This window comes from Carassius carassius, chromosome 6 (assembly GCF_963082965.1).
Source record: "Carassius carassius chromosome 6, fCarCar2.1, whole genome shotgun sequence".
Taxonomy (NCBI): Eukaryota; Metazoa; Chordata; class Actinopteri; order Cypriniformes; family Cyprinidae; genus Carassius; species Carassius carassius.
In genome coordinates, this window is record NC_081760.1 from 20,749,927 (window position 1) to 20,765,790 (window position 15,864).

The 15,864-nt window shown below is 36.1% G+C and overlaps 1 protein-coding gene across 1 annotated transcript in view; it reads left to right on the forward strand.

Moving 5' to 3' along the window:
• Nucleotides 1-15,519, forward strand: part of LOC132142477 (mitogen-activated protein kinase kinase kinase kinase 4-like) — a 151,900-nt gene extending 136,381 nt beyond the window's left edge. Inside the window, exon 31 of the mRNA XM_059552372.1 lies at nt 14,798-15,519. Coding sequence (XP_059408355.1) covers nt 14,798-14,881 — 84 coding nt within the window. The 3' untranslated portion in view covers nt 14,882-15,519. The remainder of the gene's footprint in view (nt 1-14,797) is intronic.
• The last annotated feature ends 345 nt before the right edge of the window (nt 15,520-15,864 follow it).

The window sequence follows — 15,864 nt, forward strand, 5'->3', positions numbered from 1 at the left end:
CTGGGGCTGCACGCAGGTGGCAGGCTCGGTCTTGTCCACACCATACCTGCAATGTTTTGAGGAGGGCAGCACACCATATGTGGCTCTCACGATAAAACTCTCCATGCCTCCATGCTAACTCAAAGTGATTTTACACAGTTCTATACCTTCTCAACTCATCCAGCTGCCTTGTTGGTCTTAGAGACTGCTCTATCGCATCTAGTTGGTTACACTTGACGGAATACCTCTCCCTCTACAATATTGAAATTACCACACAATATCCCAGTGTCTGAGGGCTGCCTTTGCATCAGCAACTGCTGTAACTGGATTCAATTTCCTCCCTGTCACCAATGTTGGAGCAGCATCTTGTACACAGGGATAACGTAATTCTTTAAGCATCATCTCCAGCCTCATTTTGGTGCATTTGTACTCCTCCACAAGGCTTCAAAATTGGAAGAGAGACAGAGCTCCATTGAAGTACATCCCTATGCTACTAAGGCATCTTGGTTGCTCAATCCATTTCATCAATTGTGTACTCACCAGTCTCTCCAGGTCCTTGGCGTGAGATAAAGTGAGCTTGTACATGGAAATAAGCCATGGCAACAAACCAAATTTAACGCACCACAGCTTCAACTTCCCTGGAAGAGTTGTAACATTGATTCTTTTGAGTCCACTGACTGTGTCTTGTCTGAGTTGTTCCATCTGTTTTGAGTCTTTAAGGTATGTGGTGTACCACCGTCCAAGGCTTTTGTTGGGCTTTACCATGACCGTTGGTTTGGGCCCTCCCTATATACAGAACCTTTCATTAGCAAGTCAGCCTTTGACAATGGAGATGCTGCGAGATTTTCTGAGTTTAACCCTCTGGAGTCGATTAACGCGGATACGCGTTTTGAGTCATTTTCTCCTGATAACCCCGAAAAGAACTTAAATTACACTTTTAGTTTTAATCGTACAGATAAGAGCAATACATCAATTGAATCTGTAAAGGGTCTACTTTTTTTGGGATACAGACATAACAACAAAACTTTGTGCACTTATAAAATAAAGATAACAAACAAGGTGTGCTGTCTGCAGCCTTTGTCTGCGCTGATCTTCATTTACAAACACGTCATTAAAATGAACTGTAACTGTGAATACTCAATGAAGAGACATGAGAGAGATATCTATAGAAAGCTTGACATGTCTACTTTTAAACTAAACAAGTGCCGCCGAAAACAGATATTCTGTGATAAAGTAATCCATATGAATACAACGCGATGTCTGTTTTTCATGTCTTCCTTCATTATATCTAATGTGACCACGCCCCCACGCTGAACTCGCTATTCAGATTCAAACTGTAGCGCACGGCTTGAATACGCCCATAATAGAAGAAAACGCAGCGAGACTGTTCTTCAAGTTCTTTTATTTTACTGTTTGCTTCGCGATGAGAGGAATAAGACATAATTCACCCCAAAAAGATGTGATGTGGTTGAGGATTTGAGAAATGGATTTCCTCAGAAGAAAAAGAATGAAGCACTTTATTCAGCAGAGATCATAAACATGAGTAAGTCTCTTTTTATTTATTTATATACTTGTATTAGTTTTCACATATAGTGTAAACATTTTACTAGTTAGACTTTTTCCAAAGACTTTTTCCAAACTATAATTCCTGACTAAATATATAATCAAGTGAAACATTATGAAGTTTCAATAACAATATACAATACTATACCATTCAAAAGCTTGATGTAAATAATATAAATGTAACAAATAAATAACTGTAGGCTAACAAATGTAAAAACAATGCTGTTCTTTCAATTTATTCCCCCTAAAAAACCTAAAAAATATTCTCAGCTCTTTTCAACATTAATAATAATAATAATGATAATAATTACAACAATAAATGTTTTTTTGTAGAAAATAAGATTGTTAAAAGGATTTCTGAAGGATTGTGTGACTGGAGTAATGATGCAAAAAAATTTTTTGAAAGTCAGCTTTGATTGTTCCTGATAAACTGTTTAACTGCTCCCCCAAGTGTATATTAACGTATGTTGTGGGATAATTAAATATATTCTAAATAAACTACAAACATAAAATTATATAGATTTATTTTGTTCTCACATTCTTTCTTGTAACTCTTCCCTCTCAGTGGCACAGATGACTGAGAGGCTCATTAAGTAGCTCATTATGCGGGCCTTTGTCTTCTCAGGTGTAAATCACAATGATATTCATGATAGTTGAAGCCTACTCGCATATAACAAAACAATTTTGTAGTCTTAAACCATTTTAATCAATATATTGTTTTCTGTGAGTGAGTAAACAAGATGATTTTCACATCATTTAGAAAGAAAAATTCTAGGCTACAAGCTCCAGTTCTCAAAAATCCCGGGAACCATTGTTCTTTGTGTTTTATGGCCTTTTTCAAGTGATTTAACATTTTTAGTTTTTCACTAACCACGCATAACATTTTTTTTTCTCAAAAATACAATCATGTACATGCATGCATTTCACATATTATTATAGCCCAGTTTGTGCTGATTACAGTGAGATTAGACTTTACCCATTTAGATATTTATAAGAAACTGAAAAAAGCACAATTGTCAGGGCATGACAAAACTTCTCCAGTCCCCAAAAATACCCTTAGACTCCAGAGGGTTAATCTCCATTTGTGCCCATCTGACATAAGGGTGAATTTTCTTTTTTTGGTGCATTTCATCCCGGGCCCAACTTTTTTTACACCCCTCGGGCCGGGCTTCAAGCTGATTTTCACGTCATGGTTCAGAGGCTTTTCAAGAACACCATCTGTTCCTATATCCCTAACAGCATTGACCCACTCCGGTTCACCGATTGCCCTAATAGGTCTACTGAGGATGCTGTCTGCCACCTCCTACATGCCACTATCAACCACACTGACCGCAATAAAGGGAATTATGTGAGGCTGCTGTTTATACATTATAGCTCAGCCTTCAACACTATAGTCCTCCACAATCTGCTCTCTAAGCTCGAAAACCTCGGACTGAATGCCCCACTCTGTGACTGGGTTCTTGATTTTTCTATCACACAGACCTCAGGTAGTGAGGGTGGGTCAGACTAACTCTAACATCATCAACCTGAGTACAGGAGCCCCACAAGGATGTGTTTTGAGCCCGCTGCTTTAATCCCTCTACACATATGACTGTGTGTCCTCCCACACCTCCACTTCTCCAACAACAATAAGGCTGCCTACCTTGATGAGGTAGAAAGTCTGACATCCTGGTGCCAAACAAACTGTCTCTTTCTGAATGTCAGCAAAACCAAGGAGCTGGTTGTGGACTTCAGGAGGAGGCAACAGTGGATATACACCCCATTCATCATTAACGTGACCCCGGTGGAGAGAGTGAGCATCTTCAAATACCTTCGTCTACACATCTACGAGGACCTGACCTGGACTAATCAGTACACAACTTCACCGCTGTTAAAACATTTGAATCTAAAACATCCAAAAGAATACGAGTTGTGCATGAAGGAATCTACAGACAGCAGCCAAAATACAGCAACTTCAGGTACGGCAGTGAAAGGACAGTCACAGCTAAAAACGTACGCCAACCAGCCGACCATTACTAGCTTTGCTATCCCTACACCAAACAAACAGTGGCCCCTCAGATCACACACGAGCTAAAGCCATTCATGCAGCAATTGGGAAAATGATATGAAAATGACACTGGATTCAATGAGCTACTCCATCTGCTTGAGCCACGTTACAAAATCCCCTCCAGGCGCTTTTTTGCTGAAAAAATCATCCCTGAAATGCACAAATCCATCACTTCCCGGATAAAAGAACACGTTGCCGAAGCACATGCTTTAGCATTTACATGTGACATATGGACTTGTGAGTACACTACACAGTCCGACATCAGTGTTACCTCACATTGGATTGATGCTGATTTTAAGCGCACACATGCTATTCTTCAATGCAAGAAATGGTCAAAGCTTGGGGACTTACCTGTTAACAAGTGTCACCTGGTCTTCAGGGACAATGCTGCAAACATGCGGAAAGCCATGTCCGAGGCAGGGGTTCCAAGTGTTGGCTGTTTTGCACACACGCTCCAGTTGTGCATCCACGACAGTCTTTTATCACAACCAAGTGTCTCTGACCTGATCGCACTGTCCAGGAAAACTGTTGGCCACTTTAGGCACTCTTCTTTAATCCAGGACGTGTCAACACTATGGAATTCGACATATCTGATGTTCAATCGTTTAACAGAACAAAACATGCCATAAACATCTACGTGTCCGAAACACAGGGTATGCAGCATATTCATGCACAGAGGTGGACTCTGATGGAAGATGTTCTCAAGGTGCTCAGACCCTTCGAGGAGTTGACTAGAGAAATAAGCGGAGAAAATGCATGCATATCCACTGTCCTGCCAGCTGTGATGATGTTGAAGCGCTATGTCCACAATGAAACAGACGATCATGGAATCAAGCAGATGAAAACCCGCTTGCAGAAATCTCTGCAGAACAGATTTGAGGGAAGCGAGGAGAATAGCCACTTAGTTGTGGCAACAAGTCTGGATCCCAGATACAAGATGAAATTTTGGGGGAGTGACACAGAACAGTGTCGATCAAAGTTGCTTGTGCAGGAGGCTGTATCCCATTTATCTGAATCCGATCAAGACGCATCTGCTAGGCCTATTACTTCAACTGAACAGCCTGAGGAGGAACACAGCCCGACAGTTCCCACTAAATGTTCATGAATTTAGAGTGGTTGGGACGATCTGTACCGTAGCAATACAGAGCCAGTCACATCGGGTGCTGACGTGGAGATAAGCGTTTTTTTCGGTGAGCCTTTGATTCCTCTTAGAGAAGATCCCTAGACTGTACTATCTGAAACGCCTGAGAAAATTCAAGGTTACCCCTGGAATCCTGAAAACTTTCTATATCAGGACTATAGAAAGTGCATTTCATTGTGGTATGGCAACAGTTCAGTCCAGGATCATAAAGCTGAGTGCATCTCCAGAACTGATATCTCCTCTCTGAAACACATCTACACCAGAAGATGTAAATCTAGGGCTGTTAAGATCCTCAAAGAGCTCTGCTGTGACAGCTCTTTCATGTCCTCAATAATCGATCAATATTAAATCATAACACACTCTGAACTTAACTCTGGAGTATCTGAACAACCGATTTAACTTCATAAGCTTCAGTAAACATGCAAAAATAAAACAATAAATCTCATATAGGCTAGTTAACTAAAATCAAATGACTCTGTTAGCTTAGATAATTTAGAATTTTTATCTTGTCTCGTTGAGATATGTAGTTGAGTATCATCAGCATAACGGGAAACTAATCCCGTTTTTTTTCTAATAATATTATTAAGGGGCAACATATATATATTGAAAATAGCAGAGGACCTAGGACAGATCCTTGTGGCACTCCATATTTTACTGGTGATAAATGAGATGATTTCCCATTTAAATAAAGTGGTAACGACCGGAAAGATAGGATCTAAACCATCTTAAAGCCTGCCGTTGAATACCTGTATAGTTTTGTAATTGATCTATGATTATGTCATGATCTATGGTGTTGAACACAGCACTAAGATCATGTAAAACTAGCAATACGATGTAGCCTTGGTCTGACCTAAGAAGCAAGTCATTTGTAATTTTAACAAGAGCATTTTCTGTGCTATGATGGGGCCTGGAGGCCGACTGAAATTCTTCATAGAGATTTTTTTATTTTATTTTTTGCATGGAGCAGCACAATTGAGCAGATAACTTTTTCTAAAATGTTAGAAATAAATGAAAGGTTTGAAATGGGTCTGTAATTTGCCAGTTCACTAGAATCTAGTTGTGGTTTAACCCCTTACCAGTCACCCCCCATTTTTGGCATGGAGACAGAAATGACATACCCAAGATAAAACGTTATCTGCTCATGATTCTTTCTGAGTAGATACATAATCAACATATGTTCACAAAGCTGACACTTCAAAGTTTACTGTTCAAGAATCAGAATTACTCAGACTCTTATGATAATAGAGATATATAAACTCAAACATAAAAAAAAATTAAATATTAAAAACAATTTTTAAATGTATTAAAAAAATTGTTGATGTAGGATATGAGAGAACGACGAGTTAATAATATTGAGAAGTGGTTCTTCTGCTAAATATAACAACTCTTTCAGTATTGTAGTGGATACAAGATCCAATAAACTTGTTGGTTTAGATGCAGTGATAAGTTTATTTAGCTCTTCCTGTGCTAAAGTTGTAAAGCACTGCAGTTTATCTTTTGGTGCGATGGATTAAACCAAAGTATTAGACACTGTAGAATCTACATTTGTTATTGTATTTCTGATCTTATCTATTTTATCAGTGAAGAAATTCTTAAAGTCATTACTATTTAACTGTGAGAGAATATTTAGACCTGGTGGCATCTGGTTATCTAGCCATTGTGCTAAATAAAAACCTTGGATTGTTTTGGTTATGTTCTTGTTTTGGTTATAAGTTTGTGGATAGGCCCGGTCCTGGCAGTTTTTAGAGCCTCTCTATACCTGGACATACTGTCTTTCCACACAATACTAAAAACTTCCAAGTTAGTTTTTCTCCATTTGCGGTCAAGGTTTAGGGTTAGGTCAGTAAACGCAAGTCCTAATGCATCATTAGTATTATCAATGTGAACGTTAAAATCTCAGACAATTAGAGCTTTATCAACAGTAACCAATAGGTTTGAGAGGAATCTTTTTCGGAAATCTGTATTCGGCCCTGGTGGTCTACACACAGTAGCCAGAGCAAGAGATATAATAGATTTATTTAGCATATTTGACAGTGTAACATTAAGAAGTATTTCGAATGATTTAAAACTGTATCCAGTTTTCTGGGAAACATTGAGAAAGGTCACTATATTTTGTTGCAACACCTCCCCCATGACCAGTCTGATAGGGCTCATGCTTATAACGGTAGTTTGGTGGAGTAGACATATTTAGACTAGTATAATCATTTGATTTTAGCCAGGTTTCAGTCAAGCAGAGTACATTAAAACTATTATTTGTGATAATCTCATTTACAATAACTGCTTAGGGTGTGAGTGATCTAATGTTTATGAGCCAAACTTGAAATTTTTTTTTTCATTTATTTAATTTTTTATGATTTAATCACGACCAATTTTTTTTCCAAATCCTACATTAAATTTTTATTTTGACCTCACTATTCAGGGGAACAGACACAGTCTTAATAGATTAGACAGCGCAAGTACTTCTATCATTTAAGTGGGTAGAACAAAAGCCATCATAGCAGTTATTTGAGAATTGGCTTGAGCAATCTCGGGCCAGGGCCGGGCTAGGGCCTAAATTTGAGGCCTGTGCAGGGTTCTAATTAATCCCTTTAACCTGTTAACCTGCACCCCGACGCAGGCATCCTAAACTCCCCATGTTCGCACATGTCAATAGTTACGAATAGATTACATGAAATGGGACAAATTTAATATTGACAAACTATATATCACTATGAAGATCTAAGCCTCAAGCATCGACGACAGGTCACTATTTTTCAATGGACAGCTTATCAAGACTGTATTTGCTACATTTGTGTAAGCAGTACACATCTAAACTCAAAATGAAGAATGAAAACGCAGTACATACCAGATTCATTGTATTAACGAGTCATAATCACACACATAAACCACAGCTGTAAATCCCCAGTTTAGTTAGGAAGTTAAGGGTCCACTAAACGACATCTCATGGAGCAAGTTTAGTCCAACGAAGCAATAACCTTGTAATATGCATGATAATTCCTTTATTTACATTTCAGTTCTTCAGCCACAGAACTTTGTTTGTGTCCGTTCTGGAATAACTCACGGTCAGAAACTGCATCTTGGTGGTAAAAAACAGCATGGTTTTGTAGCGTACACTGTCACAAACAGAATGAGACGATCCACAAAAAAAGTGAAAGATTGTTTATTTGTTTATTTATGTGAGTGTGTTTTATGTTGAATGTGAATGTATCTGCATAATTACCATCTGTTTGAGTGCAATCAGCTCACTATTACTGTGTAATCACAGCTATCAATGTGAACGCGTCTATATGAATAGAGAGTGGTTTATTGACTTTATGGCACATTTGTATTGTTACCATCTCTATAACTTGCCATCAGAACGTATTTTCATTGTAATTCATTGTAAATGCTGCATTTCTGGCAATCTCAGGATTTTCTGTAATTGGCATACAAAGTTAAATCTTTTTTATTTTATTTAATTTTCTTAATCAAATTATTCTTTTATTTTTCTAGTGCTCAAATAAATCACATATGAATTCTTAGTTTCTGTCTAGTGTTTTATAATTGTATAATTTTATAATTTTGTATATTTGGGGGGTGGGGGGTGAAGGCATAGTCTCAGAAAAATATTTCCTCCAGATTTGAAATAGAAACTCATGTGACATGTGACTTTCAATCCGTTAATGTTCTAGATTTTACATTACATTACATTTAAATTTACATTTCTTCATTTAGCAGATGCTTTTATCCAAAGCGACTTACAGATGAGGACAGTGGAAGCAATCAAAAACAACAAAAAGAGCAATGATATATAAGTGCTATAACAAGACTCCGTTAGGTTAACACAGTACACGTAGCATGGGATTTTAAATAATAAAAAAACAAATATTAAAAATAAATAAATAAATAAAGAAAACATATAGAATAAAAAAAGAATAGAGCAAGCTAGTGTTAGAGATCTTTTCACATACACACACACACACACACACACATACAATTGCATAATAAATGAAAAGAAAATAGAATCCAAAAAGATTAGAAAGGTAGTTAGATTTTTTTTTAAAGAATAGAATTAGAATAGTGAGTGTTAAAGTTAGAGGGTCAAATAAAGATGGAAGAGATGTGTTTTAAGCCGATTCTTGAAGATGGCTAAGGACTCAGCTGCTCGGATTGAGTTGGGGAGGTCATTCCACCAGGAGGGAACATTTAATTTAAAAGTCCGTAAAAGTGACTTTGTGCTTCTTTGGGATGGCACAATCAAGCGACGTTCACTTGCAGAACGCAGGCTTCTAGAGGGCACATAAGTCTGAACTGAAGTAACAAATTTAGGTAAATGGGTGTAGAGCCAGTGGTAGTTTTTTAGGCAAACATTAATGCCTTGAATTTTATGCGAGCAGCTGTTGGAAGCCAGTGCAAATTGATAAACAGAGGTGTGACGTGTATTCTTTTTGGCTCATTAAAAATTAATCTTGCTGCCGCATTCTGAATTAATTGTAAAGGTTTGATAGAATTTACCTCCCTGAAATGACTTTTTGCAGGTTGGGATGTCTGGTGACCATTTCTTCACACTACACAAATACGCCACAGCAGTTGGCGAAAAAGAGTGTCTTATGTGTTATGTATTAAGTCGACTAACGTATTTACTTGGAACAAAAACTGATTTGGCTTTATTAAAGTGTGTGCATGAGCGTATTAAATAAATAGTCTAAATAAGTTGTTCAGATGAACAAAGCACAAGGTTTTCTTGCATATTTAAACATTTTAATTGTTTGGTCAGACAGTTCATATATAATATATTCACATTAATAAATCTGAGATTAAACGTGGATTTATGTTCTCTATTCTAAATATGAAAACAGGCATATGTGCACAGTACCTGTAACTGCGCTTTGTCTCTGCTGATTGCTGATCGAGTTTTACATGCTTTGCCGACTTACCCAGTATACTCTCGTTCATTTCATTCACGAACGAGATATGTATCAGTTGATTCAACTCCTTTACGAACGAGAAGATCATATTCGTTCACTACATTTAACAAATCACATGCTCCGTCACATCTTGAGTAACTCTTTTGACAAGTTGATAGTTCATAGAGCTGTTCACGAGCTGTGCATGCACTGCTAATAATGTCGCGCTCGCGCTCTGTCTAAAATATTCATTTACGAACGAACCATCACTAGTGCAATTCCCTATAGCCTATATTAAATATTTCTAATATATATTTTCATATTTTATTAGGTTCTTTCATAAGGTTACAATACGAAGGTCTAGGTAGCAATGTAACTTCTGTGATGTCCCCGATGGGCGGGACGGGTCAAGAAATTTTACTTTATTTGCGGGGCGGGTTTGGGGCGGACCAAATAATTTCAGAAAAGCGGGACCCACGGGCTGGAATAAAAGCCGACCCGCGCATCACTACCGTCTACAGCCGCAAGAGGGCGCTCTGTGTTTTCAGGGAGAGGATACAGGAGCACTGAGCAGCATAGAGTGCACTCTCGTGGCTGTAGACGGTAATGTTTTCTCTTGGTTCATTTCTCTTGGTTCATTTCTCTTGCTTCATGTCAAATTAATTTTGATAAATAATATGCACCTGACTATGAGTCACAGGACCAGCCAAACTATGAAAGGAGGTGTGACTTATAGTCCGGAAAATACGGTGTGTTTGAGTGGTGTCATTGTTTCCACAAAAATGTTCAGCAAAAACTTAAAATGTTAAACTTGAAATAAAATGTTAAAAAGTAGTTTTTAACATTGTTAACAATAAATAGTAAATGTTTCTTGAGCAGCAAATCATCATATTAGAATGATATCTTAAAGATCATGTGAAACTGAAACTTCTCATAGTAAACAACAGATTTATAAACGATTCTAATGACGAATGTTGCATTCCCAAATGCAAGTTAAAGCAACTCGAACACTGCAGTGAATCCAGACTGAAAACACAGTACTGTTACAGCAGACAAACAGGTTCTGGTCATATAATTAGAATATCATCAGAAAGTGTATTTATTTCACAAATTCCATTCAGAAAGTGAAACTTGTATATTATATTCATTCATTACACACAGACTGATATATTTTAAAATGTTTATTTCTTTTAATTTTGATGATTATAACTGACAACTAAGGAAAATCCCAAATTCAGTATCACAGAAAATTAGAATATACTTAAGAGCAATACAATGAAATACAATGATTTTTAGAAATCTTGGCCAACTGAAAAGTATGAGCATGTACAGCACTCAATACTTAGTTGGGGCTCCTTTTGCCTGGATTACTGCAGCAATGCGGCGTGGCATGGAGTCGATCAGTCTGTGGCACTGCTCAGGTATTTTGAGAGCACAGGTTGCTCTGAAAGTGGCCTTCGGCTCTTCTGCATTCTTGGGTCTGGCATATCGCATCTTCCTCTTCACAAGGATTTTCTATGGGGTTAAGCACTGGTGAGTTTGCTGGCCCATTAAGAACAGGGATACCATGGTCCTTAAACCAGGGACTGGTCGCTTTGGCACTGTTTGCTGGTGCCAAGTCCTGTTGGAAAATGAAATCTGCATCTCCGTAAAGTTGGTCAGCAGCAGGAAGCATGAAGTGCTCTAAAACTTCCTGGTATATGGCTGCGTTGACCTTGAACCTCAGAAAACACAGTGGACCAACACCAGCAGATGACATGGCTCCCCAAACCATCACTGACTGTGGAATCTTTACACTGGACCTCAAGCAACATGGATTGTGTGTCTCCTCTCTTCCTCCAGACTCTGGGCCCCTGATTTCCAAAGGAAAAGCAAAATTTACTTTCATCAGAGAACATAACTTTGGACCACTCAGCAGCAGTCCAGTCCTTTTTGTCTTTAGTATCATGTCTATACCCATGTCTTGCATACGTCTGTTCGTAGTGGTTCTTGAAGCACTGAAGCTGTCTGTTGTTCAAGAGTGGGTTGACACAAGGAATGCGACAGCTGAAACCCATGTCTTGCATACGTCTGTGCATAGTGGTTCTTGAAGCACTGACTCCAGGTGCAGTCCACTCTTTGTGAATTTTTGAATGTGTTTTGTTTCACAATCCACTCCAGGGTGTGGTTATCCCTATTGCTTGTACACTTTTTTTTTTCTACCACATCTTTCGCCTCTCTATTAATGTGCTTGGACACAGAGCTCTGTGAACAGCCAGCCTCTTTTGCAATGATCTTTTGTGTCTTGCCCTCCTTGTGTTTTGCCCTCCTTGTGCAAGGTGTCAATGGTCATCTTTTGGACAACTGTCAAGTCAGCAGTCTTCCCCATGATTGTGTAGCTTATAGAACTAGACTGAGAGAAAATGTAAAGGCCTTTGCAGGTGTTTTGAGTTAAATAGCTGATTAGTGTGGCACCAGGTGTCTTCAATATTGAACCTTTTTACAATTTTCTTATAGGGCTGAAACGACAATACAAAATTGTTGACAGATATTTTTGTTGAGTAGTCATTTGATTTAATTTGACCTAAGAAATAGTTTTTTATAATTTCAAGAGAATGAATAATGAAATAAACAACAACATAAAAATCACAGCAGTGTGAAAGCAGCAGTTAAAAATGCATCTTATTACACCGATGTGGATGTTTGCACGAGCTCAGTAAAGCATTCACGTCACGTCTATAGTATTTTATGCAATACCTTAAATCAAGCAACTTTACGGTATTAAACATTATTATTAAATATTTGAATAAAGTGATAGTTTGGTTTGCAGAGATTACTCTACCAGTCAAAAGTTTTTGAATGGTAACATTTTTAAGTCTCTTCTGCTCACCAAGCCTGCATTTATATATATCCAAAATACAGCAAAAGCAGTAATATTGTGCAATATTTTTAGGATTTAAAATAACTGCTTTCTATTTGAATATATTTTCAAATGTAATTTATTCTTGTGATCAAAGCTGAATTTTCTCTAGTCTTCAGTGTCACATGATGCTTCAGAAATAATTCTAATATGCTGATTTGCTGCTCAAGAAACATTTATTATTATTATTATTATTATTATTATTATCAATATCAATATTTAAAACTGTTGAGTACTTTTTTTTCAGGATTCCTTGATGAATATAAAGATCCAGAGATCAGAATTTATCTGAAATAAAAAGCTTTTGTAACATTATACGCTATACCATTCAAAAGCTTGGAGTCAATATAATTTTTTATTTGTATTTTTTTATTGGGGTGGGGGGTTATTGTAGAAATTAATACTTATATTTAGCAAGGATGCTTTATATTTACAAAAGAAATTTATAATGTTAAAAAAGATTTCTATTTCATATAAAAGCTGATCTTCTGAACTTTCTATTCATCAAAGAAACCTGAAAAAAATTATATTCAGCTGTTTTCAACATAATATAATAATAAATGTTTTTCTGGAGCAGCAAATCGGTATATTAGAATAATTTCTGAAGGGCCATGGAGTAATGATTCAAACAATTCAGCCTTGAAATCACAGGAATAAATTACATTTTAAAATATATTCAAATAAACAAACTGTTATTTTTAATAGTAAAAAATCGTTAAAAATTTTGCTGTACTATGGAGCAAATACATGCAGGCTTGATGAGCTGAATATAATTATTTTAAAAACAATGTTACTGTTCAAAAAATGTTTGACTGGTAGTGTATATTGTGAATAAAATTGTTTATCCAAAAATAGAACATCTAATCACTTACCTTTATTTTGTTTCTTATCCATATTATATACTTATGCAAAATGGGGTGTCATTCCGTTAATTTTCATATAGTAATTAAATGGTAAATGAGAAGGTTTCTCTGTCATCTAATTTTGTGTGTCAAATATATTTATTTGTATAAATTAATTGTATAATAATTGTTTGTATAATATTATTGTTGTATAATATTATTTCCCCAAGCTGAAGTGAAAAGACTATATTTTAATTATTTGTTATGTATAACAGCATTTAAACTAATTGCAAGAGCTGAATAATCAATCAAATTCTATTGATTAATCAGTTAAATAATAGTCGATTAATCATTCTAATAATCGTTAGATTAATCGACTAACAAAATAATTGTTTGTTGCAGCCCTATATTCTAATTTTCTGAGATATTGAATTTGGGATTTTCCCTAGTTGTCAGTTATAATCATAAAAATGAAAAGAAATAAACTTTTATCAAAATCAAAATATATCAGTCTGTGTGTAATGAATGAATATAATCTACAAGTTTCACTTTTTGAATGGAATTGGCGAAATAAATCAAATTTTTGATGATATTCTAATTATATGACCAGCACCTGTATCATACTATAGATTATATTTATATTATTACATCACAACCATTTGTAAATTTTATAATGATACTAAGCAATCTCAAATCTCACCACCATACATAAAGTTACCGGACAAGTAACATATTTCAGCGCTGATTATACTTTCATTTGGTGCTTTGAACCATTTGAATCCTTTTATTTGTCCTGCAGGTGGTGCCGCAAGCTCATACAGAGCTCTCAGGACCATTCCGTCCATGATGTATTGGACAATATAACTTTTCACAGTTTATTTTGTTCATTGCTGAGGCCATTTTGCGATTTCGATTTCATTACCCTTATGCCCCAACCCAATTTTTTTTTATTACTGATTTGCATGATTTCATGTGGGTCTTGATTTTAGGCTGGAATTCCAGATTAATCTGTAAGAATCACATCCCTGATATAAATATTTTCAACTTTAATATTTTGTTCATCAACATCCAATGTGTGGTTTAAGTGTTCCCTTAATTTAAGTATTATATCACACAACATTTACTAATAAATAACATTTACTTTGGCGTTAGGATTAGGTTAGTTTCATGTAATTATACATAATATACTGTTATTTCTAATGTTAGTACATGTAATGTAGAACAAATATCATAAAATAAAGTATTAAAACCTTTTGTCATGCAATTTTTAAAACAAATGGACTTTCGTTGTATATACACACAGAGACATTTTTTTCTGTCCTCTATTGTGAAGAAGAAATGCATACAGGTTTGGAATGAGGTGATAAATTATATGATTATATGATTTTTAAATTATATAGCCATGTCATCTTAACATCTGCAGTCCCTTTGTTTCTTTAGGTGTTCTTCGCCTCTGTGCGCTCTGGAGGGGTGAGCCAAGTTTATTTCATGACTCTTGGACGGAGCAACCTACTCAACTGGTGATGAGGATACCTTCCTTTAATGAAAGTACCAACAGACTGTCTCTCTGAACCTGTGGACTCAGCATGACAAATGTTAACCTTATATTTAATTTTTATTCAAGGGTATTGTGCTGTCCTAGACCATTGTGGGGAAAACCATGAGAGAATCTTGAGTATGTAAACATAAAAGACATTCTGAAAGGGATTAGGAGCTTATATGGAAGTGTATTATGCCATTTGTTACATCCCCAGCTCTACTATTGGTGATCTGCTGTATCTAATTTTCTATTGTATATTATTTGTATTTTTTTGTGTGTGTTTGAATCACATACTTTTGAACATTTATTATTATTCAGTGCTTTGTTTGTTCAGTCTTTGTTACATCAAGAAACTCAAGGGCTGAGAATTAATACTCTAGTGTATGTAAGTGTATTTCCATTGATTAACCACCTGTGATGATATCCCCTCTGTTGTCATTTTTTTTCTTTCTGTGAAATTGTCAGTTCCCCAAAGACCTGGGTCACACAGTATCATTGTGCTAGTGCCGATTAAAATAGGGATGCAGTTTCTTTTTCTTTCTTGTCTTTCTTACGGTTCATGAGTATCTTTGTTATTTTATAGGTATTGCACTTGATAAATAAATTCCAAAGTATATTCCCATTGATTTGCAGAATGGATTATTTGAGTGAAGAAATATTTGTGAAGGCACAGAAATGTTAAACTTTTATTCTGTTATACTGTTAACCACCTCCAGAGTGAACAATTCATTTCATATATTATCCACTTACGTTAGAGTCATAAAGGTTTGGTTCATATTAGTACTGTCAATCGATTAAAATTTTTTTTTTCCAAAATCTAAATTAATTGTCTAAATGAATGCAATTTTTGTCTATAAGCAATGCTATATTAGAATTTATTTTCAAAAGACCATACATCTTTGCAGTAGCAGATTTAGCTTGTATGGTACCCTGGGTGAACCACCCCTTCTGCCTAAATGAAATACAT